Source organism: Crassostrea angulata, chromosome 3 (assembly GCF_025612915.1).
Source record: "Crassostrea angulata isolate pt1a10 chromosome 3, ASM2561291v2, whole genome shotgun sequence".
Taxonomy (NCBI): domain Eukaryota; kingdom Metazoa; phylum Mollusca; class Bivalvia; order Ostreida; family Ostreidae; genus Magallana; species Magallana angulata.
The window spans coordinates 22736813-22762500 of NC_069113.1; the positions used below are offsets into that span (position 1 = coordinate 22736813).

Sequence of the window (25688 nt, forward strand, 5' to 3'; positions counted from 1 at the left end):
TAATTAATGAAGATAAAGTTTAAAATCAATAAACGTCTAGATTTTATATTTGATTTCAAGTACCTATATATTATCTGAAATTGACTATAATCTCGAGGCACAATTTTTACTGCGAAACTGAAAAAGGGTCAAATAAAACCACATGGTCTAAATTTAATTGACAATAACATTCGCAGGGGTGATATATGGTATACGTCATCTCTGGTTCCAGTAATTTGCAATTTTTATAAGTGTTTCAGGTACATTAAGATATTTTTTGACATAATATGATTTTCACCTATAATTTTGATTCATTTGCACTCATTGGTGATACATGTATGTGACGTCAGAAGCGGCGCTATTTTTGATACAATTAAAATCAGTCAAAAATTGATGACATTTCTCTTATCTTTTAGTGAATAGAAAATATAGAGCAAGGCTTTGAACAAGAATAAACTCTTGGATAGATACATCTTTGATGAATATCGATATATATGTTCTTTATTCAAGCAATGTTCAATGTTATTCAATGTTTTCTGAAAGAAAAACTGCTTGAAAACAAATGATTTCAAGGTACAATGCAAAAATAGCAAACATTTCACCTTTTGATGCCATATTTCAAAATTGTGGTCATTTGGATCAAAATAAAAATTAAGTGAAACTTCATTTGTACATATGTACAAAAGAAGCAAATAATTACGGCAAATTGCTAAATATGTTCTTGGGGGGGGGGGGCATATTAGGCACATGCCATATATACATGTTGTCTTTTAAGATTCTTATCATTTTCTATTACATGTACAAGATATGGCCTAGATGGGAACTACTGTATGCATTTTTGAACTTTGACCTTGAACTTGCACAACTGAACCTGGGCTGCATTTTACAAAAGAACTTACGACAAAGTCGTAAATATTATTCGTCTCATGGATTGATCTTAAACAGAAAAAGATATATATAAACTCTTTTATTTACAACTATTTTGACTGCCATAATCATATTTAACAGCCATTAGAATAAAACATTGGTTAGTTCGTGATTAATCATCATTCATTAATTTGGTCGTAAGTCGTAAGTTCTTTTGTAAAACTCAGCCCAGATTTAAGTTCACGACAAACCCTCAGGTCATAGGCAATCTTAATGTGAAGTAAGAACGTCCAATGTTTCTCCATTGACTGGACACAAATTATGAACTTTTTCTTTCCAATGACCTTGAACTTGCTCAAAGGACATTGGATCAAAATCATGAGACACCCTCAGATCATAAGAAATCTTTGTGTAAATTTTTATAAAAGAACAATAATTGACTCTCCATAAGAAAGATTCATAATAGACCGAATACAAATTTCGCAGTTTTCCTTCCAGTGACCTTAAACTTGCTCAAATGACCTTGGCTCAAAATCATGACACACCCTCAGTTCATAAGCAATCTTTGCTTGAAGTAAAATCTTCCAAGGTTCCTCCAATAGAAAGATATGGACCGGACACGATTGCAAAGACAGACAGACAAGGTGATTCCTATATACCCTTCCTCAAACTTTGTTTCGGGGGTTAATGACAAAACATAACATTGTATTTCTTGAGACAAATATTTTAAAACATTTTTCCAATTATCATCCAAGTTAAACCCATATTGGGGACCCAGGATTGGTCTGGGGTCACAGTTTTAACAATTCAGAATCTAATAGTACACATATGCTTGCATAATAATCTCACAAATTTGCTTCAAACATTTTCTCTATATATTTAAATTTTATACTTTGGATCCCTCCTAGGGCACCAGTATTGGCTTGAGGGTCATAGTTTTAACAATTTATAATCTACTTTATTATATTTCCTTCGGTTAATGTGAGCTAAAAAGCCCAATAAACACAAAAACCATTCTATTCTTAATTTTGTAAAATATATATTTATAACTATATATATTAATTTAAATATCTAACACAGTGGTGAATTATGCATTTGTTGTCTTGACAAACTTGTACATGTGAAAATAAAATTAAGTTCTATTTACAATACTAGGAAAATTAAAAGATATGCTTTCAAAGTTAACTTTAGTAGTCTTTTACCCATTCTTATTCTGTAAATACGTGTAGTCATACGATGAAATATTAACACAATGTTTGAACAATTATGCATCAATGAAATAAATTAAGAGAAGATTCTCTCTCTCTCTCTCTCTCTCTCTCTCTCTCTCTCTCTCTCTCTCATTAACTCAACAATGCATAACAAAAATCAAAGAAAACTTATTTTATCCAGTTCAGGATTTTCAAATTTTCAAGCCTTTTACACATGGCAAACCTCTAAACAGTGGAATTTTTAAAGTTTAAATACCAACTTATTCATAAATAACTCTAGTTTTACTAATGAAAATTTGTCTGCATTTCAAATACTTTTGGTTCCATAAAATACTGTTAAACATGCAAAATTCCAAAACATATTAAATCCCACCTATGGTAATTGTATCAAAAACATCACAGAAATTATTTTTTCAGCAACAAGTATGATAATCAATAAAATTGCAACTGGCCACTTGTTCACTAACTTCTTGGAGTGGAATATTATATAGATGTAACTGCTTCAGAAGTCTAATGTAATCACAAACAGTTAAAGAAAATATTTAATCACAAGTATCAGTTTCAGGTGAAAATAAATAAAAAAAATTGTTTTTCTTTTAAATTCCAGAAGCAATCTGTCTATTAATTTTGTCCATCAACTGTCCATCCAGTTTTTTTTGTCTCACTCGAACCAATGAATACGACACAGCAAATATTATAAATGTCACTGCCTGGAATATCCAAAAGTTCCTTTCATCCATGTATGGTGTAATTTCACAGCTGAAAGAAGTAAATGTACATACATGTAGATGTATTTTTTTTCACAACAGACTTTGCTTCTACCTGTTCATATACCAGGGTTGCAAATAACCACTCGCCCACTCGCAAATGCGAGTAATTTTTACTGTGGGCGACTATTTCTTAAAGATTTAGTTGCCCACATGGCGAGTATAAATTATTTGGGCAATCAAGGACCAACTTAAATTAAATAGTCTCTTTTTGATCGGCAACTTCGTTGGAATTTCCTCCGTAAGAGAAGTTAAAGTTGCCCTATATTATGAGTTTACAATCGTTTGAATTAACCCCAAAGGCAATCAAATGATAATTAACTAATTCTGAAGAAGTTTTCACAGCTTCAGTTAACAACTGTTGTAATTAATAACTCGAGGTTGTCGTATCTCTCGGGGTTATAAATACGGGTGATGCAACCACATACTGTGCAACCGATGTTTATTACTTGTAGTGTTGATATTACTATTAGTTGGTAATTTGTAATTAGTTAATAATTCTGTCAAATTAATGCTAAAATAAACATAAAACCGCTTTTTTGCAGTTATCTTTTTAAAAATAAGATTTTTTATATAACGGTTGTAACTGGGTCAAAGGGTTGGACTAATACCTCAAAAATACACAGAAATACAGAGACTTATTTTATTTGTCATTAAGCTAACAATTACAAAACATCTCATCAATAAAATGTATGAATACAAAGAGAATTAAATTTAATAGATCTAATTCAAATTAATAATGGCACTTTACAATTTTTATTCTACATGTATATATTTTAATAATATACACTAACTTCATTGTGAATATCAGTGGAGTGGGCCCCTATAAATTTTTGTGGGCTTCTATAACTTGAAAAGTTGGGAGCCCACATGGCCCCTGGGTTTGAAAATGTTATTTGCAACCCTGTATACACGTTTTAATAAGTTCATCCGTGTATTACAGACTCTTGACAACTCTGACAGTGTGCAATGACACCAGAATGGATTAAATACTTCCAAGTGAATAGAACACTAATAAAATTAATTTCATTGACAATGAAATAATTTTGTTCATACACTATACACTATGGTATGAAAAAATTCTGGCAAAAACAAGCAAATATGTTATACTAGTATTTAACATTAAGAATACCGGTGATCATGCAACTAATGTTTGTTCATACCTGGTAATACCCATCCTTCATTTATCGAAAAATTAATGTACTTACTTCTGATAAAATGTCTCTTTGTTGTCACAAATTATTTTTTGCTTAAAGCCTGTCTCTTGGCACTCTGGCTGCAGCTTTCTCTATTGAAGCAAACAAAATGGTTACTAATTCATTAAATAAATACACTGTACATCAGAGTGTGATATCAAATTTCAAACTGCCTCTGTACATACTTAAATTTTTTACATTTTTCTCCCCATAGAAATTTCTGATTGCACTCAATTTCTAAACAACTTAAAGTATCTAACAATTTCTATACAGTTTTGCTTTTTACATTCTTCACTGTTTGGGATATGCATATATATTACGTTAATTAAAGTGTACACTTTTAGATACTTAGTGTTTTCAAGAGCAGGGGATTTTTCTATTTACCAGTTCATCTTTACTGCATCGTTCACAGTCTGATACAGCTTTGGCTTTCTTTGTAGGACAAGATTTGTTCAATGGCACTGGAATAAAACAAGACAATATTGACACTAGTGCATCAAATTTTAGTAAAGTAAACAAATTAAGAACAAATTTATCATAAAAACTTGAATATTAGAAGTATATTGGTACTTATAGGAAAATGGATAAAGAAACCTAGCTTTTAAATTTAGAACATTTTAATTGAATCCTCAGATAGAATTTTATTAAATCTAAACATTAATTCTCTGTGTATTACTGCAAGTCAATTTTTTCCATGTGCAAGAACAATTTGCATCAATATTGTTGTTTTATATCATAACCGGTACTTTTCAGAATCATTCTTAATATGTTTTATATCATCATGGTTTACCTCAAAACTTCAGTTGTCATGAATAGAAGTTGTTTTGCATTATCTAAATACATCAATCATTATGCTATTCTTTTTCATCAATAAAATAGGGACAATCCATGACATACAAAGCTGATAAAATACGGGTATCTTTTTTAATAAATTCTATAACTTTGGTTAGATTCTTAACAATGATAATCAACAACATAAAAGTCCTTTATCTATGCAACCTATTGATAAGAACTTACCAAGATTTGATGGAAATTTGACTGCCTGTATCTTGTGATGTGATGGCCAGGCACTCTCTACGACAAGTGTCACTAGGGATATGCTATAAAAGGTCAAATATAATGCTGTAGAATTTAAAAATGAATTGTTTGAATATGTTAAACGTAGGTATAAACACCTAAATAAAAAAAAAAAATTAGGGGCAGAAATTTTGTAATAATTCTGTAATAATTTGTTATAACAAATAAATACTTCAGTTAATATTTTCAACATGTAACATAAAAGACATGTATCTAGAAACAACAAAATATTAATTGGATTTTTTTTGTGATGGTGAATAAATTTTTATAACCCTGCAGAGGTATTTATGAATAATGAAAATAATCTTTCCAAAATAGATGCATGAATATCTTAGGATAGGGTATACTTCAGTACATTTGTATTTAATACCCAGCTGTAACCTGTAATGTACATTGGTTTATAAATCTATATGATCTATCAAAGTTTTGTTATATCTTTCTAACCTAACAACTGGCTTGAGTGTTGCTTGAAATACTGAGTAAAGCCAACAACACAATGACAAACTTTATGGACAAATTATGGTTCAATTGCGTCTATAAATTTATCTGTAAATCACTTACATGCAAAAATGGATCATTTTATTCATTTATGGCACTAAAGATAAGAAACTTTGTAAATTGTATAAGACGTCATATTGCATGTAGATGCCGACTTTGCTCAGCAAATTCCATAAAATTTAGAATGCTTGGACAGAAACAACTGGTTGAAGAAAAATTACATGATACATGTCTTTATTTTGAGACAATATTTTGAAGAACAAAATTGAATTTGAAATTTTCAGATTCTCTTGAAGTAATATCAGTGTGAGATTCAATATGGCAAAAAGTATGAACCAAAACTATCAAGTTCATATATATGATAATAAAACATCAAACCATTTCTTATATATTCCTTTATGTTTTTTCTGTACAGAATAAGTTAGCAAATATCAATTCAGTAACATGAAATTCATATGTGCAGTGTATTGAAGAAGAGAGAAGTTCTCATCTCAAGCTGTATTACAGTAAACTCTTATGATTTTATTGGAGGTTTCAATGAATGTTTGCAAAATTTCATATCAAACAAGCATTCTGAGAGTATTGCATAAGCAATACACGTCCCCTACCGGTTTGTAGAAATTTGTGAAAACAATGCACTGTTATGCAGAATATCATTCTTACCGTCTTCTGTACCCCGAATCAACAGACCAACCGATAACGAACCCCATTGTAATTATACAAAAAACCCTGTCGATTAAATAAATAACACAATGCTTGAAACTATTTTATAGAACAATAAAAGGAATGGTCCAGGTAATGCACAATATTATTACATGTACTGACTACATACTTTCTTTGTTTATTCAATACACACCGAACCCGAACATTGAAAAAGTAGAAAAGTAGACTTTGTGTAGCGATCTAATAGGAGCGGATCAAAGATCTAATTTTAATTAGATTGAGGGTGACGTCAACGTGCCAGGGGAAAAAAGTATTGACCTAGTTTCCAAAAAATATGGAATACTAGCATTTTACCTCCATGTGCTGATCAGGAAGTATTATACATGTAGGTTTGCCAAGTCACATGCAGGTGACACCTTTGGAAATTAACCCCAGAATATATGTTAATCATAAAATTTTATTTTAACACCTAAGTTGAGTAAACTTTTCTTCTTAGTGATTTTGCAATTTTAGCTGATTGATTTTTCAAACTTAAGTAATTTTCTAAACAGTAAAACTTGTTTAGTACTAACATGGATATAGCGAAATATTAAATATAGCGAAGTTTTGTGTGACCCCTGGCAGACAGAGGTATACTCTGCCCCAAGATATCCTGGATTTACATTTTGCTTAATTGCATGATTTTTATAAATACCTCAGGGTTCAAACAATGTTTATTCAAAAATAATCCTGTATGAAAATTTCTCAGTTGCAACGCCCCTGTTAGCTTATCAGGTTTCAATACAATGCTAAAATTGTGATGTCTACGAGGATTTTGTATTGCAGCAAGCCCGGATGATAACGTTGTAAAATTGTGCGATGTATTCCGAGTGAATTCCCAATGGAGAAAAGATGTAAACATTCCAGATTATAAATCTCCGTATGGAATCTTTTTTCGTTCCTATGAATTTTTCCTAGTGAAAGATGATAACGTGTCAATGAAATTATCCCTTTCAACTATTATAATTGCACTTCTTTCACATGTGTATTTTAATTAAAAATCGTCCAAATGTGCTGCATAAATATCTTGGGACAGCCTTTAGCTAAATAAACCTACATGTACTTCAGGTAGGTAAATAAAGCTATGTAGGTAAATAAAGCTACATAGCTAAATTTAGTAATTGTGCTGAACTTGGTGAAAAGTTTACAACGACAACGACAAACAACGAAAAAGTCTTGATCAGAAAAGCTCACTTGATCCTTTGGCTCAGGTGAGCTAAAAAAAAAGGGGGGGAGGGGGGATTAAAGACCCCGGGAGTCTATACTTGGGGCTTGGGGTGGAAAGGGGTTAGGCAATTCGGTACTGTCCTTTTGGGATGCAAGATGTTTAGGGACTAAGACTTTTCGTGACCTAATGTTAAAGACGTTTCGAGACCCGGACGTTTCGGGTCCTGGATCTTTTGGGACTTAGAATAAGATTTTTTGGGACTTGATGAAAGGCTATGATGAAAGATGTAACTTAGCTGCATAATTTATCCATGAAGCCGTATTATTATCAATTTAAAAAAAATGAATAGTAACATGGCATATATCCTTTGCATGCGGGTCCGGTAAAAGCTAGATGAGATATCGATCCTTATCAGATTGTCTGAGTAATCTGTAAAGTGTGGTTGATTTTAATGAAAACATTAATTTAATGATTAAACATGTAACATGCAAATGAAAACCAGGAAAAACTTTTTGTTTTTTGCTAACTTGCGTTGAGTCATATAACTGAGTGAAACTATTTTTTCCCAAAATAGCATTTTATATTTCTTATTACTCATTCATTATTGTTCAAATTAGTTATACTAGTTGTCATGGTTATAACAAAGGTCATCGTCGAAAATTCGCTTACGCTAACTGACCTTTAGGCCTGCATACATGTAAATGCACAATAAGAATAAATTTTCTTTTTAAATCATGGCTTTTAATTGTCTTGCTGCATTATTTGTATTCTCTTTATCAAAAAATTAAAATGAACATGCAAGGTTGAAATAAACGTGTTTTATCAATAACTATCATGATTAAGTACTTTAAACACGTATGCACGGTTCAATTAACCATTTCCTTTTTTTTTTTTTAAAGTTTTATATCTAAAATTTATTTACACACAAAAAAAACATTACATTGAACATGGATTTAAATGAATTTAGCATTAATTTTATACAAATCCCAAAAAATCTTATTCTATGTCCCAAAAGATCCAGGACCCGAAAAGTCTTAGTCCCTAAACATCTTGCCAGGTCATTAAATGTCCGGGTCTCGAAACATCTTGGTCACGAAACGTCTAGACCTTTGAGTGAAGTGAAGCATCTGACTGCTTATGAATATTAATTCAGCTATATGTCATTTAAAATATATTCTGTTCAGTATGTCTCAATAAAATAAAACTCTTACCCAAATAACAAGGCAACGGCCAAAGCCATTTTCTTTTTAGTACAAAAATCGAACATCATTTCTCTTCATTTGACGGCCATTTTCTAAAATAATCAGTGTCATTGTAATGCTTGTGCGTAAAATAATGAAATCGGGAAGAATTGGAAAGTATCAATTAATTGGAAGATTAATAAATTTGCATGTCTAAAAAGTGTGATTTCGTGAAAAGAAATAATATTGATATAACGTAATAAATATTATCACTGTGTTTCATAAAAGAAGCGATCGTTTCATAACAGCCAGTTATTCAGATTTTCATAATTTGAGGTGTACATGAAAGTCACCTCAAACGCTGAGCTGATCTTGACTCCTTGCTTAGCGTAGAAGGTCACAAACGAACAAAATGATCCGTTCGGCATGTAAAAGAATTGGACTTTCTGCTCTAAACGCAGTCAGCAAGCAAATAAAATCAGGATGTCCTAGCGGTATGATGACAATTGATAGAATTTTACTGTTCTATATTTTATTTTGTTTCGAATTTCACACAGCAATGAGTTCAGTAGAGATCACGTAGATATTTTGAGATATTGCTGTTAATAATTTGTCTCACATACTTTTTCATATGTTAACATACTTGAAAGGTTTTTGTCAAGTATATACCTGTATATAACTGTAGACTGGTCAGTTGGTACCAACTTGAAAAGTTCCTGGTGGGGGTTGGGGTGATTGTATATGTACATACATGTATGTATGTGGGGTGGGGGAAATAGAAGTTGCTGTTAGGCCTTGCTAAGATAATCTTGTTGTGTAGCCAGTTACATTTCCCATATGACATTTGTCGTTTGTTATTTTTTAACTTTGATTTGTCAGATATGTATATTTGTAAACATGGTAAATGAGTAAGAAAACCACAGTACCGATCAGACCCAACCTAACAGAAAGTGAACCCCAACTAAACTCTGGGTTTGCTTTCTGGGTTTACTCTGGGTTTACTAGAGTGGACCTAGAGTAAACCCAGAGTGGACACAGAGAGTAAACCCCGATCAGAAGTGTACCCCTAAAGCAGACGCTACATGTGTATTTGGAATATACAAGGAGCAGGAATTACAAGCAGTAAGATGGTACGATAAAAGACTGGTCTGCTTCACACTTCAGTGCATACAGTTTACCACAAAAGCAAGTCTGGAGTAAACCCAATGTAAACCTTGAGTGGACCCAAATTTTCAAAGAGTAAACCCAAAGTAAACCCAGGGTTTAGTTGGGGTTTACTCTGGTGTTAGGTTTAGAGTGACCCCCCCCCCCCCCCCCCCCCCCCCCCACACACACACACACACTTTGTCAAATACACAACCATTTGAAAAAGACAATTTTAGGTCAAAGCTTACAGGTATACTTTGTAATCATTTCTTGTGTACAGTGTACATACATGTAGATGGCATAATGTGCCTCTACAATAACTTACATACCAATAGTTAATAAAACTGACATCTGTGTTTCGTTTAAACAATGTTTTATTTAGAATCAGTGTAATATATTGAATGTGAGGAGGCAGCAGACACATTCTATTTTAGTCCTTTCCCAAGACCAAGGTCAAAATGAACAAATTGAGAAATATTGTAATTTCATTTGTGTTTCATTCAGCTGCTGCAGCAGGTTTGAGACCATACAGTGAGACCGGCCCCAGACCCCATACATCCTTGTACCCAGTGGTCAGTGAGGGAACCTGGCTGGAGAAAAACAACTATGCCCAGTTTGATGGGTGGGAGTTGAGACAGCTGATAAATTTTGTGGCTGTAAGTCTTATCGCTATATGATAATATGAGCTGTGATTTTTTTGTGTCTGAAATTTTAATAATAAAACTTAGAAATACCTATTCTGTGACTGAAGAAGTTGTCATTTATAAACTTTCTTTATTCACTTTTTTGATGGAAAAGATCTTTGTTGTATGATACTGTAATGAACTTCTTTGAAGTTTGATCACTGCAAGTTCTCAATACTTGTATTATTTCATAAGTAAATCTTAATCTTCTGTAATGCATTTTGTAGGCAGATGATGGTGTACCTGAGCCAGAAATCATCATTGAAGTTCTGAAGGGCTGCAGGAACAATAACGATTACGCCCTCGCAACCCGTTTCTTGGAAGTAGTGAGGGTAGGTGTTGCTTTAGTTTAAGAAATTAAAGTCATTTTAATGTATAAATGAATGAGTGTTTATTTCTCTCAAACAATATCAATTATACATAAGGTACAAAAAATATATTTACAAATGTACAATATTTTGTTTACGCAATAAATTTTGCACATTTTGATTCCTCTTTTTCCAATTTATTAAACTATCTGCTTTGTAGCAGCCTATCAAAATGTTTGTTGAAAACTAACTTGCAGCTGCTAATTTTTGCCAACAAGAATTCAAAACTGCTCTTTGCTAGATTAGACTTTATATAAGTGCACAATATTCATGTTTGTCTAATCAGAGGTTGATTGCAATACGTTTGGAAATTAGAACCATTTTATTAAGACCTTGGACTTTCATTTGTTCTTTTTCTTGCATCAAAACAAATTAAAAATGACGCTGGTTGTAATTGAAATATGCAAAGATTGCATTGTCTTAGCTCAAAGGTCAGACAAGTTTTGCTGATTCCATAGAGCCATAGCTGACAAGCCAACAATGAAATAGACAGGCCAACATCACATTGCTGTTTGACACTGCTACCCGAAGTCCAATGTTAAAATGGTTCTAATTGCACTTATAATGTACCGGTATAATACATGATTTACAGCAGTGAAAAGATAGTTGGTTTATTGTATGTTTTTTCATTATGTAGTTGAAGGGAGGTAACAAAATGTCAGAAACATGGCCCTACATTATGCAAGAGATCGGACCAACCATGCAGGAATTAGGAATTAGCACACTTAAAGAAATGGGATATGAAGAGCCAGAGTTATGGCTGGAAAATGTAGATGACATGTAAATCAGTTTGGTATGTATGATTGTCTAGTCTCATTAAAAGATTCTTGTGGAATTTTGTTAGATATAGGTCTTCAATATCTTTAAAAAGCTCTCTTGGAACAACAGAACTCCTCTTTCAAATAATAATTTGTAAAGTCAGACTTGTTCATTTTTAATACACAGATTTCAATAAAGATAGGAAGATAACAATTAACTAAATCTCAGTGCTACACAGGTTTTTGTTTTCAAAAAGGTGAAGCAATAAACCTTTCATCTTTTGTTGGCTATGGCATATTGATATATCAATGAAAGGTGATTACAGATTAGTCTGTACTTTGATTTGCTCACAGGTATTGACTATTGAGCTGCTCTTTTGTGAGCAATAGCTTTTATTAATGACTTGCAGATCCAATTCTAGTTTTATTAGACATTCTATCATTCAACAGAGTTACGGACAGGGCTAATAAACAATATCAATTTGTGTCATAAGGACTGACCTTTTTTTAGTTGAGTTGCGCCCTATGTGTGTGTGTATTATTTATTTTTTTACTATTCTGGTAATTTTATCTTTTAATTTGATTTAAGAATTTGAAGATTTTCTTAATATCAAATGTTGAGATGTTTACCGTAATCATTTTACAATATGAAAGAATGGAAAACAAGTTATGAAAGTTTTTTAATGGATTATTATGCATGGAGATGAAATTTATCAAGGAGAGGACATTCTAAGTTTTTGGAACTTGTGTCCAATCCTTTTGGCATTTGTCAATAAAATATGTTCAACTCAAATTTATCAAATGTATTCAAGATACAGTCATTGTAAAACAGAAGTAAAGTTTATGCACTTAAAAAAAATGTTTTTATGCCCTGTAGATTTAAAGAAATTTGCTCTCAGGAGAGATAAAAATCATCATCACAAAAATCCATACAGTAGAAAACTGATTTGTTTGCCTCTTTGGGATATTATGTACATGGAAAAAAAAAAAAACAAAGCAAATTTTCACCATGAGAGCAGTAAAAAAATCAAATGCCTTAAAGGAATCTTCTGTAGGAAATAAGCTTTTTTTGTAGATTTCAGTGTAATTTTCATAAAAAGGTATTGCTGTAAACTAGAAATTGAAATAAGATTTCCTAGTGTAAGTCATTTGCAAATGTAAAATCCTCTAATGATATACCAAGACACTCATAATCAGACTTTATATTTATTAGATGTGAAGTACAGTAATAGTGTATAGATATTGTACATGTAAATTGAATACCTTATATAAATTTTTCTTCTGTTTTTCCATTTTCAGAAAATCCTTTGACAAGTTATGAAAGTGTTGGATTTTGAAAAAAAGACATTATTTTACTTGAAGAACTTTTACCTGTTGTTTCAAGTGCATACCCAAATAAACACATTGAATTACGTGGTATTGGTTTGTTGTATTTCTTCTTGATACTGATGAGATTTTCAGAGACTGAATTAATTAACATCAGTGATAATCCAACAATTATAACCAAATATTTAGTTAATCTATTTGCCAGAATCCATTCATCAGAATCCCAATCTTGGGGGGGGGGGGGGGGGTTGCATATAAACTAAAAACTTCCACACAAGTATTTAAATTCATAAATTAATATTTTTACAAGCTCCCAGTTTTCTGAAATGTAGATTTAAGAAAACATTCTATTGTGAGAATAATAGGGGGCTGACCAGTCCTCCCTCCCCTGATGCTGTAAGAGTAAGTATTGAGACAGATTAGGTTAATATTTAGTGGTGAAAAATTAAAAGCATCTTCGTATCAGTTTGCATATACTTATTAAACTTCTGGGATTAATCCATTCAAAGAATTTTATTAATTTCAAATAATGATAAACATGAATGATGAGAAACCCTGGTCTGAACCAAGGCTTTCTTCCACTTTACTCTCATAGGAATCTGAACCTAAGAAGAAATTTCTGAATGGAATATGTATATTGATCCCTTCTTCAGTAATGCACCAATCCACACACTCTTCACGGGTGGAATGGGGGGGGGGGGGAGGGGGATACAAGGGATAATTTTTTATGGGAGGATGGTCCGTGGGGGATATTTTAGGTATTTTTACTCTAATATAGATTTAACTGACTTGCCCAGTTAGGCCTGGATCCCCGTCCTCACCTAGATCCAGAGTTGGCAAAAAAAAAAAAAAAAAAAAAAATTGGCAAATACTCTAATTTCCTGTGAAGGTGGGAAATACTAATATTTCCCGGGAAATACTGGGAAATAAAATACAAGGCTGGATCCGCACATGACAGTTCGACAAAACGCCGTGATGCAGACATGCATACGCAATGAGAACGAGAGTGAATTCTCTTTGGTGTAAAATGAATCAAGGTACATGTATATCATAAAATTACTTTAAAGGGATGAAATCAATGTATGCTTTTTGCATGTTTATTTTCCCATACTAATGAAAGTGGTGAAGACGACATTGTTCAAAACTTTGCTAAAACACCTGTAAAGCCCCATAGAGCGTCCTCGATCTAGAAAAATAAAATCTTCTGAACACATTTATTAACTGGTTCATGCGGTGACGACCGACCTTAAACTCTTGATACATTTAATTCTATTCAGAATGGCCCTGTCGTTTAACCTGAACACAATAAAATTACGTAATAGATATTAACACATTCTTTTAAGATAAGAATCCTTAATTCAAATGGTTAAAACTTCCATGGACCGACAAGGTCAAAGCATTCACTGAAGTGAAAAACTGGATTACCATTCTCATTCATAATATTTCTTCAAAACAGAAAGCAGTCGTGTAGTCTTAAGCTATGCCATATTCCAAATGATGTGTTTATAATGCATATGTAGTACCGATGCGAATCATGCAGACCGGGGGGGGGGGGCTTCACCCTTACACTTTCCCTTATATAATACATTATCAATTACTCCAATCCGATTCTCAAAATGTTACAATTTTAAATAAAATAATGGAACTACTTTCTTAGTTTGCAATATGGTTCAATAATTTTAAACTGTTATTTTTTAAGTCTATTATTTCTTGACTTCTCTATCCCTTATCTGTTTTTACAAGTATTAATTTTAATACATTGTACGTATATTCATGTGTATTACGTACAATTTTGATCAGTTTCATCTTCTACTCCAAAACTACTAGACTAATTTCAACCAAATTTTGCACGTTGCATTATTGAGAGAATTTAAGGGGATTCGTGTTTTTTCAAATAAAGGTCCAAGCTGTCTTAAAATGGGAGATAATTTTGAAATATTGAAAATTCATAGGACTGGTATATTTTATAAATTTTCACACAGGCACCTGACGTCATATATTAAAGCACTATGAGCTGTATTTTTCAGAATTTTATTTTGTTGCAAAAAGCTGCTAGTATGATAAGTCTGCATGTATCTTAAACTTTTGTGATAAATAAGGTTTGAACAATTATTTTTGTCAGAGGAAAGATTTTTCTTCTCAGGAATATATAGCAAATTAATTTTTGTACAGGACGACAATAATTAATTTATGTTCCAATAAAGGCTTCTTAACTGCCATTTCACAAAAAAATATGGCTAAAAGATATTTTAAAACCATGATATTTTTGTCATTTTAGTATAAAATAACATTTTCGTAAAAAAATCAATTGCAGCTCATATTGCTTTAAGTATATTCCCTCAATACCTACTATGATTTATTAGGGAGAGGGTATACAATTTTTATCATGAGAAAAATATACATGTTTGTCAGTTGCCTGTGAGTTTTATGTCAAGTTTTTACATAGAAATATACATGTATATATAAATGGAAGTGGAAAAGAATTGTCTTTTGGCCTATGCTCCACAGGAGAGCGATAAAGGCTAAAGTCAAGTGAAGTCATAACGAGAAAAATTTTCCCTGGAACCAATTGGCCTGAAAGCTGTAACTTTTTTAAGAGTATCTTCATGTAGTGTAAATTTAAGTTGGTTCAAATCATGATCCCCAGGGGTAAGGTGGGGCCACAATGGGGGTGAATCAATAGATTGTTTTAAAGAGACACTACAGCTAATTTTTCTCATTTTGTTTTTTTTTTCTTTTTTTTAAACAGTTCAATAAAAGAATTGAAATTATGAATGTACCGAAAGTTCGAATCTTTTTACTACTGCAATAATAAGTTCGTGATTGTGTGTAAAGATATTCCGGAATTTAAAATGTATACCAATATCGACTTGAACTTTGAAATGTTATTAACATCACGGGGTTCACGACAGCAGTTGTGAATGGAATATTGGATGAAGTTGCTTATAAATAAACAGGTACTGAAAAAAAATTCATGCACAGGAACATGCACACAACAAGTTAAACACTCTTATAATAGAATTAATGGTATATTGATGACACAGGGATATATATATATATATATATATATATATATATATATATATATATATATATATATATATATATATATATATATATATATATATATATATATATATATATATATATATATATATATATATATATATATATATATATATATATATATATATATATAAAAATCTGTCGGAGTGTGGCCTTTTCATCTTGCTGAAAGCCACGCTGAATTGTTTACAGTCGATGCACATGCGGTACCCGGTGTTGAACAAAAGTCTGGGCTAGCAATATTTACTGTTTATGCCGTTTAAAATATTAATTTTATTATATTATATTATATTTTATATAATACGTTAAATCTTTTATTGTTGACTATTGTTTTGTTGCTCAGACTAGCGTTGTGGCCCCTTTGCCTCTTGTTCATGAACTGGAGAACTTTAATTAGCTGATTATTAAAGTAAAGCAATAGATTGTTGTGAAATTCACTATCACTGTGTAAAATTTGATACGCGTATGTTACTGTATAATATGTTATGAACGTGACTGGGGGATCTTTCGGGGGGGGGGGGGGGGGCAGTTATTTTAATTTCATGTACTGTCTCTTGAAATCTTGCACTAACATTACATGTATAAACTGTTTGCTAAATTCTGTGAATAAAATGTTTGGTAAGACAAAAAATTACTGTATATACAGGTTTCTTTAAAACCAGTTTCAATTTAATACTTTTGGGGATTAATTATACAATCAAATGTCATTCCATGAAAATATCAGTTCAAATGGCCTCACACTTGAACGCTATACCCTAAGCACACAATATGTATCACTGGATACACTGAGGTCCAGTCCTATGAATACCTACAGCTTTAAAAGATTTCTGTTTCTTCATATCAATTGTCCTTAACAATACCGAAGGTCAAAGTCCTTTATATTTTAAATGTCATCATTTCGCACACATTCTTTGTACAAAATTCCCTAGTTTTTAGAGTTCAGTCAACTTGCACGACTGACAACGCTATATAAACTTATAGTGAAGTTTACTGGGAAATAAACTAAAAACTTACTATTTTACATGTAGATCAGTATGTGTGTGTGTGTGGGGGGGGGGGGGGTTAAGAGGGGTTAGGATCCACCCACCCCAATGGTAAATTCAAACTTCCTAAATTCACCTAGCAAAGTTACATGCAATTATTTGGAGACTGGATCTTTTGGGAGTCAAACTCATTAACAGTAAGGTCACAAGAAATTGAATTTTTACTAGTTTCTATAAAAGTGTATTTTAGTGCAGATTTTGAAATAAAAATAAAAGCGCGTGTATTCATAGAGCTAAATATCTTTATATTTATTTTCTACAGTGTAAATTCAACATTTCAGGATATTATATTCAAAAGAACCAATAAATATCAATTTGGGCAATTTGGTCAAAGCGTGTGAAAAGTCAACTAATTCCTTCAAGAACAAAATATCCAAATGACAAATTAATCTAGTATTTTATTGCTTCATCACCAGATTAAATTAACTATTCTTATCGTTGCTCATAACATTTCAATTTGTATGCCGGAAAACACTCTAAGCACCTTGTAAAATATTTGGTTTTGGGTTTTTTATTTTGATTTTTGCATATGAACGATATGTAAGCAAGACATTTTAAAATACATGTAGTTACAGTGCATCTTTGTGAGATGCCCATGAAAAAAAATGTTATTATACACATATGGATGTCATTACCTGTGTAAAATACATGTTTTTGCACTAAAATAGCGTCTCTTATACTTTTTAATTCCAACTACAGGTGCATGTAGCTATTTTCGGACCGTTTCTATTCATTATATAAAGGTCTACACTGATCTGAACACTGCTCAAAACAAGAGATTTAAAGGTATGGTGCCACTGTTTTCAAAAGCGTTGTTTTTGCACGCATGAGCGCTTCTAAAAAGAGTTCTGGGGGCCTTTAAAAAGAGGTAGATTTCTTTTAAACCCGACTATCCACACTTGGTTGGTTAAGCTCTTCTCGTCCGTTTTCGCTGTTTCACCACTCTGAAGAAGTTTTTCTTGTTTACCATTTGGTAGGTAGAAATCTTACAAAGACCGTTTTTTTTAGGATTTTAGCAATGTTAAGTTTTCTTGTTTATTTAAGTTTGTGTAATACTTTTATGGAATTGTTTCTTAAGACGCCAAAAACACTTGTCATTGTGGAGAGACTAAAAGAACCAGAAAGGGCGTGTCAACTAGGACTAATTCAGAAGCAACATGGCTGCTTACGAAACGGACGTGGAAACCCATAAGGCGGTAGGCAGATTATACTTATTTTCACTAGTATATAGTACTAGTATAGTACTGCTTCACGTACATGTGATGATGTCACGGGTATAAAACTGTTAGTAAATAGACACTGTACAGTTAATTAGAACATAACCTGACAAACACTGCATTTTTTTGCTACGAGCATTCCTAAATGTTAGCATCTTGTTCTTTGCAAACACCCAGGGTACAGTACAAGCTATATTCAGAGACTTCATTGAGACAACACGCTGTGTTATTCGCTTAATTTGAGAATATCAACAAACCCACTGATGGTGCATATGTACATGTATACTGTCCGATTACTTTATATTGGTTTATTTAGCAGTGATATTTCCATTTTGTTGAATATGAAGAACTTTCATTTTTTTTTACACATTTTCAACAGCTCCGATATGTTACAGAGGGTATTTTAAGCGATCAATTAAGACCACCAAAATGAATATGCTCATGTAAATAGTGTTTTTCGGAGGTTATATCTATAAATATTCAATCAGGAATTTATACGCCCCTTTCTATAGTATTTAATATTGCCACAAACCGAGAAATATTTATAAATTAAATGTAAAATTGAATTAAACGGAAAATTAAAGGGAAAGGAACAAAACAAACACTGTTAAATAAAGTCAACATCTATATATCAATCGGTTTTGTTTGCTCTGTATAGATTGAGACATGTTCACTGTATTGAAATCATTGATTCGTCGTAATGCAGTTGTGCTGCATGTTTCATTAAACACGTAAGGTTTGTTTTGCATGTAATCTCTTTGTAAGACGTTATTTTTAAAATAAGGAAGTTCAAATGACACGGTGGTCGATATTAAATTTTCTTATAAGACATTATGGGTACCTCTATACTTATTTAAAAGTCTTTCGACACACTGCAATTGCAATTGACGACCCCACCCCCACTCCGCCCTCTCTCTCTCTCTCTCTCTCTCTCTCTCTCTCTCACATAGGAAATCTTAGCTTTGATGGCATTTTCTCTCTCTTTCGATGCTTTTGACACCCTCTCGCTAAGAACAAGAATCGGGAAAATTGTTGATTTGGGAGACCGAGTACCGATTTATGCTATTAAAAGATCAACCGTCAAAACAGATGACATCCCATGTAATTGCTTCGGAATCGTCATTTATCATGCAGGATGCATATTGGGAAATTTGTAAAATGACAGAGGTTAATAATCTATTTGGAAATTTGATACTTGTAATGTAAAAAATAATGATAGATCTAAACAACAATGTTGAAAGATTTAAAAAGAGTTCATGTTTTGAACTTGAATTGAGATATGCGGTGTTTCTCACGGGTATTTGGATCGTTTTTCAGTTTTAACTTCACCGAATGTTTGCAAATGCTTCGCAGTGCATTGTACATGTAAATGATACCTCATGTATGAGACGCGTTACTGTGCTCACAGTCAACACGTCCAAGCCAGACTTGCACTGTTGTAAACACATAAAATAAACAAGCAAAAAAGGAGGGATGTCAAGAACTATGTAGAACTAACGTTCGTCGATACCCAGCTTTTTTTTTTTAAATAGTCACGATTTAGAAGCGAATCAATCAGTATACGTTCGCTTTTGCAAAATATTGCGTTTTAGTCTTGTGGGTTTAATTTGAAAATGGGATACTTTCCAAAATAAGAAATTCTTAGGAATTTTACGTCAAATATAATAAGCTATGCACTGCAAATCCTGGATAGATCTATCAAAAAAAAAAAGGGTGGGAGTCCATCTGGATTTGTTAGATTCAATAATTATTATGTATGTAACTTATTTGTACGCATGTTAGCCCCTAGCCCCCCGGTTCCGACGCCTATGTGTTATACATGTAAATTGTATTTTCACTTACACATGATACGTAAACTGTATTTTCACTTACGAATGATACGTAAATTGTATATTCACTCCCAGATGATACTTAAACTGCATTTTCACTCACATATGATGCTTTGTTTTGTAATACTTTGAGAGAACACGCGTTGCGGATTTTATCACAAAGTAAGAATTCAAACCAAGTACATGTAATTGCACGGATAATGCATGCTTAATAAATACTGATGGTTTATCGACATATAATTGACGTTATAGTAAACGCGATGGAATAGAATTGTCATAACATTCTCGATGATCAAATATTGAAAATGTGATTTTGTAGAAACTAGCTGACATAGATGACGAGTCAGGCGACGAAAATACGGAGAGAGGAAACTGGTCGTCCAAGCTGGACTTCCTGTTGTCCTGTCTGGGGTACGCCGTGGGGTTGGGAAACGTCTGGAGATTCCCGTACCTGTGTTACAGAAACGGAGGAGGTAAAATTTAATATATTTGACGAAGATTTATCAGAACAACAATAATTTCAAAACTTGACTGATTGTTTGAACTATATTTCATTTGCATTGCTTTTTTCAGGGGCTTTCTTTATCCCATACTGCATTGCGCTGGCCTTTCTGGGAATTCCCATCTTCCTGCTAGAGTTGGCCATTGGTCAGTACTCAAGTGCCGGTCCATTCACCTGCTGGAAGTACTCCCCTATTTTCACAGGTAAATTTATTGACAAGCATATAAGTATGATCTAAAATTTGAATCATAACCATAACTTCAACTAACAGAAACTAAATATACGTACGTAGATTCTCATTTGATGATATTGTATTGCCTTCTCCCAGGCCAAGCATAGTCTAAGAATTTCAATATTGCTAAACTCGATATAAAATTTGTAATTTTTCCCACTCAATATTGCTAAACTCGATATAAAATTGTAAATTTTCCCAATCAATATTGCTAAACTCGATATATTATTGTGTAATTTTTCCCACTCAATATTGCTAAATTCGATATAAAATTGTATTTTTTCCCCCACAAGGTATTGGTTACGGGATGTTCATCGTCTCTGCTTTGGTGGCCATTTATTACAACATGATCATTGCCTGGGCGTTTTTCTACCTCTTTGCGTCCTTCACGGATGAACTGCCTTGGCAATCCTGTGGAGACTGGAGTACAAACCGTAAGACTTTAATTACGTCATCAAAGAATTTTACGAAGCTTTCAATGCAGTGCAACCTTAATTATTTGTCAGTAAATAGTGCACGTTGAATAGGTTGTGTAAATAAGATATTCGGGAGCTCCTTTACAGTAAGATTTTGTACTTTAAAAAAGTATCTTTTTCATCCTAGTAAGCGCTATAGCAGTTACACATGCCTAATTTTTCAAGTCAGAGGGTATTTGTTCACATCACATCTTTGCTAGCCAAGGATTTGATAACAGATTTTGTTTATACTCATCCCTTGGCTAGCAAGGTGTCCTCACCATTACGTGTTTATGTTGCTGGTTTACAACCCATTCCCTGATTTACAACTCATTCCCTCATAATTATTTAAAACGACCCTTCTCCCCAAATATCAAAGTAATCATATCACTTGATCTCAAATCAATAATGCATATTATTGACAGAAAAAAAACACCATTTTCTCTCTCTCAGTTTCGTTCAATTTTCCCGTTTCCAAAAATCATACTGTTGGATTTTCCTCTTTTAGTGTGTTATGACAATGTTAAGATCTTGAACAAAACCTGGGAGAGCTGCAATGGAAACAACAGATGGGGCAAGGTTTGGGAAGCAAACGTGACACAGGGCATCTGCTATGAAACTGGCATGTTGAACAAGAAGGAGGGAGTCCGTGCCTACTTAGATGCCGATAAGGCCAAAGATTATTTCCCAAGAACTCTCCCCTCTCAGGAATACTTTGAGTACGCATGCGCGATTTTTCTTTTGGCTATTTTTGTAATGTTATGAATCGAAAAACTGCTATTTTAAAGTTAATTATAAATGAGGGAGTCTTCATTATTTCAAATTATTAACGTAAACCTTGTTATAAGAATTTGAAATAAGCAAACTATTTAGAAGTCATATTGAAATTTCAAGGAGAAGACTTTCATGTGTGTATGAAAATACTTTTTTAATGCAATATGTCCAATTTAATTCTGAAATAGCAATTACGTCACTGGGTCCGGATATAGCAGCGGCTATGACGACTTGGGCGGAGTCCGCTGGCAGCTGGCCCTGTGTTATCTCCTAGCCTTCATCTGTGTCATCCTGGCCCTCAGCAAGAGCATCAAGACATCCGGAAAGGTTCGTTGACAGCTTGCGCATGCAAGGGATGTTACAAATGTTTATACAAATGTATACTTTAGACCCTTACTTTCTTGTAGTAATTTTTCAAACGTTTACTCATTACATTTTTTCTTTGTATTGAATGAAAAGCTCACTGGAAAATTTTAGCAAAAATTTCGAAATCAATATACGGGTGTGAAAAACTTTTAGGCAAAAATCCAGTGTTAACGTGCTTCATTCTTTAAAATTTCTCCCATAGGGACGAACCATCATCACAAATAATAAATTACCAAAAATCATATGTCATAATAGTTTAAAAAAAAACCCATGAACAATATATCCTTATAATTATGATCTTGTAATATACGTGTATGTTGAAATTATACATGTACATGTACGTTTCAATTTGTTTGGTTTCAAAATTTAAGTTGTTAATTTTTGTAAACTCTGCTAGAACACGTTGCGTTTCACGAATATGTTGTCCATTTTTATCGTTCTGTTTAAACAATCTCCCCATTTGCTCTTCAACTTCTACACAGATCTGATTTTTGTTCCAGGTTGTGTACTTCACGGCTACTTTCCCCTATATAGTGCTTGTCATCCTGTTTATTCGAGGCCTTATGTTGGAAGGAATGGAGGAAGGAATCAGATTCTACATTACACCCGATCTAAATAGGCTGTCAGATGCTCAGGTACAGGATAACAGCCTTTTCTTCCCTTTCATGTGTATAATCTTACAGCTGAACACTACTCGTAAAAGGCAATGTCCGCCATCATTTCTCTTTCATCGTAGCTATCTCTACAACACCTATGATAGCAGTAAACTTCCTTCATATAACAGTACAGAATATTTCGCTGTTGATGTATCGCCTGTATGAACGTACATGTTTATCTTGCAAAGCCGTCTCACTCGGTCACGATGAAATTACCAAGTTTTATGCACTTTTTTCAAGTCAGTAGAATACTTGCATGAAAAACATGTTTTATAGGCTTATGCATTATTTTCAAGCTGAAAATACATATAAAACAAGAATAAATGCACAATTTATAGCAACGAGAGGAAATCTTAGTGTCGGAATCGTACATGTAACGAAATCAAAAGGTTTATACACATGCTTATGATGTGATAACACTACAAATCGATTTCGTAACATATAGTCATACTGAGTATACATTTTATCAATTAACTATTTTAACATTTAATCGAATAATTGCTGAAAAATACATCAATATTAGTCATAAAGAATCATTCTTTTATATATAATGGAATAGTCAATATCACATCATAATACTCAAATAATAATCATTATATGTGAACTTACTTGGATTAAAGCGGAATTGTTAAACGCAACATTGGATTGGCCGGAGCAAGCAAGATGAAACATGATATACATACACCAGGATCGTCGAAAATATTTATATACAGTGTGTTAATTATGATATAAAGTATCAATAGTACCCTTCTAATTTTTATCATCTTTTTTATATTATTGAAGGTGTGGAAGGACGCCGCCGTACAGATTTTCTTCTCTCTCTCAGCATCTTGGGGAGGTCTGATCGCTCTGGCCAGTTACAACAAATTCCACAACGATTTGTTAAGGTATTCACACATTATCAAATGATTTCGAGTCCTGAGCCGGATATTATGACGAATGCATTAATAAATTATTTTATATTTAATCGATACCCTGCCATATCTTCTTTTTCCCCTTGAAAATATTTATAGCATGAAAACGAATTGTTGGTTAAAGTCGACATGGATGCATTTCTATTAATACCCCCGCAAACAAAATTTGGGAGTATACTAGTATATATAGGAATTAACTTGTCCATCCGTTCTCCATCTGTCTGAAGAAAAAGTTCGAAATACATGTTTGCTCTATATATTTTAATGAAAAACATTAGAACTCCCTACTTCAGATTGATCGCTTTTGACCTGAAGGGGTTTCATGAACGTGACCCAGGGTCATTTGTGCAAGTTCAAGGTTGTTGTTTAAAAATGCATAATTCTCGTCTAGACCATATCTTGTTATGAAAAATGAGAAGCCAAAATTTGACGCAAAGATTGCTTGATACGATGTGACCTGTAAATGTCTTGACCTTGACCTTTGGTCAATTATACAAAGTCAATGTCAAAATGGTGCATTCATTACTTCTAAATACAATGTAATGGCTTATAAATAATTATATGAATACATTGAACGCAGTGCCACTTCCCTAACTTCATTCAGGGCTTTATACGAATATCGTTGAAACAGCGTCAATTTCATATAGCGGATCGGGTCTTGGCATACAATTTCTTCCAGTTTTGACAGATTATGAATATTAGTGAGCTTTTCTTAGCAAATTAAAAAAGCAGGAGGTCAACATATTTGACAGATTGTTTTGATGAGTAAACTAGATAGTAACATCCCACCGAAATTCCAAACAATTATTAAAACGGTTCTATTTTCTATACATAAATACATGTATTAGGGGAAAAGGGCATTGGTATTTCAAAGTTGAGGGACCAATTCAATCTACCCCTGCCCCTACGCCCGATTGCTACTTGCTGTACTTCGTCACAATGTTCGTTTTCATCGGTATTTATTCAGTTGATTTGAAAACTAGATTATATACTACGTGTACACCCCATGTTGTTGTTTTTTTTTTTTATAGAGACACGTTAATCGTTACTTTTGGCAACTGCCTGACCAGTGTATTCGCGGGGTTCGTCATCTTCTCCTACCTGGGCTACCTGTCCACCTACATGGGCCTCCCTGTCGACGAGGTAGCCAAGAGTGGACCGTCATTGACCTTTGTTGTGTATCCATTCGCCGTCACTAAGATGCCCATTTCCCCGCTGTGGGCCATTCTGTTCTTCGTCATGTTGATTACACTTGGAGTGGACAGCGAGGTTTAACATCAATTTATTTTATTATTTAATTATTTTTATTCCTTTTCTATTTTTTAAATTACAAATATTTGCTGCAACCCCCCCACCCCCCCATTTTTCACGTCAAGTATGTTGACTGTGTGCATGTCCTTCAATTCAAATAATTTTATCTGGAAAATCATTATCATGAAATTTTATACGGTGGGTCGGGAGTGTTCTTGGTTTTTTAGTGTCATTTTTCTGGTATGATTGGGCCTATGTTTTTCGTAACGGCTTAGTAACCACTTGAAGTACTCTGTTAAACTAGGCTTTTGAAAGATGTCTTTTTTTAAAAGTGGTTTAATGACTTTAATATTATTTACAGCATTTAATATTTTGATATTGTTAAAGGTAGCGGTAGTGTCGAATAATTCATTATGAAAACTGTTGTTCAACATAATTTTGAACAAAAGTTATAAT

The 25688-nt window shown here is 33.0% G+C and overlaps 3 protein-coding genes across 4 annotated transcripts in view; 2 read left to right on the forward strand and 1 right to left on the reverse strand.

Annotated features, from left to right (window-relative positions):
- Nucleotides 1-1868: 1868 nt before the first annotated feature.
- Nucleotides 1869-8803, reverse strand: LOC128177344 (protein JTB-like). Its single transcript, XM_052844032.1, has 5 exons — nt 8677-8803; nt 5038-5120; nt 4405-4481; nt 4033-4112; nt 1869-2816 (listed from the first exon to the last, which is right to left on the reverse strand). The coding sequence occupies exons 1-5, from the start codon at nt 8733-8735 to the stop codon at nt 2654-2656; spliced, it is 462 nt and encodes a 153-aa protein (XP_052699992.1). The 5' UTR covers nt 8736-8803; the 3' UTR covers nt 1869-2653.
- A 177-nt stretch (nt 8804-8980) lies between these two features.
- On the forward strand, nt 8981-13020 carry LOC128177343 (cytochrome c oxidase subunit 5A, mitochondrial-like). The gene is made up of 5 exons (XM_052844031.1): nt 8981-9140; nt 10297-10448; nt 10703-10807; nt 11481-11636; nt 12901-13020. The coding sequence occupies exons 1-4, from the start codon at nt 9059-9061 to the stop codon at nt 11625-11627; spliced, it is 486 nt and encodes a 161-aa protein (XP_052699991.1). The 5' UTR covers nt 8981-9058; the 3' UTR covers nt 11628-11636; nt 12901-13020.
- Nucleotides 13021-17862: 4842 nt separating this feature from the next.
- The window catches only part of LOC128177324 (sodium-dependent proline transporter-like), a 12822-nt gene continuing 4996 nt past the window's right edge, over nt 17863-25688 (forward strand). For both annotated transcript variants that reach the window (XM_052844003.1, XM_052844004.1), the window contains exons 1-10: nt 17863-18009; nt 18115-18232; nt 20402-20555; nt 20656-20787; nt 21110-21250; nt 21780-21990; nt 22234-22372; nt 22912-23046; nt 23851-23954; nt 25013-25250. In XM_052844003.1, the coding sequence (XP_052699963.1) occupies nt 18194-18232; nt 20402-20555; nt 20656-20787; nt 21110-21250; nt 21780-21990; nt 22234-22372; nt 22912-23046; nt 23851-23954; nt 25013-25250 (1293 nt within the window). In that variant the 5' untranslated portion in view covers nt 17863-18009; nt 18115-18193. The remainder of the gene's footprint in view (nt 18010-18114; nt 18233-20401; nt 20556-20655; nt 20788-21109; nt 21251-21779; nt 21991-22233; nt 22373-22911; nt 23047-23850; nt 23955-25012; nt 25251-25688) is intronic.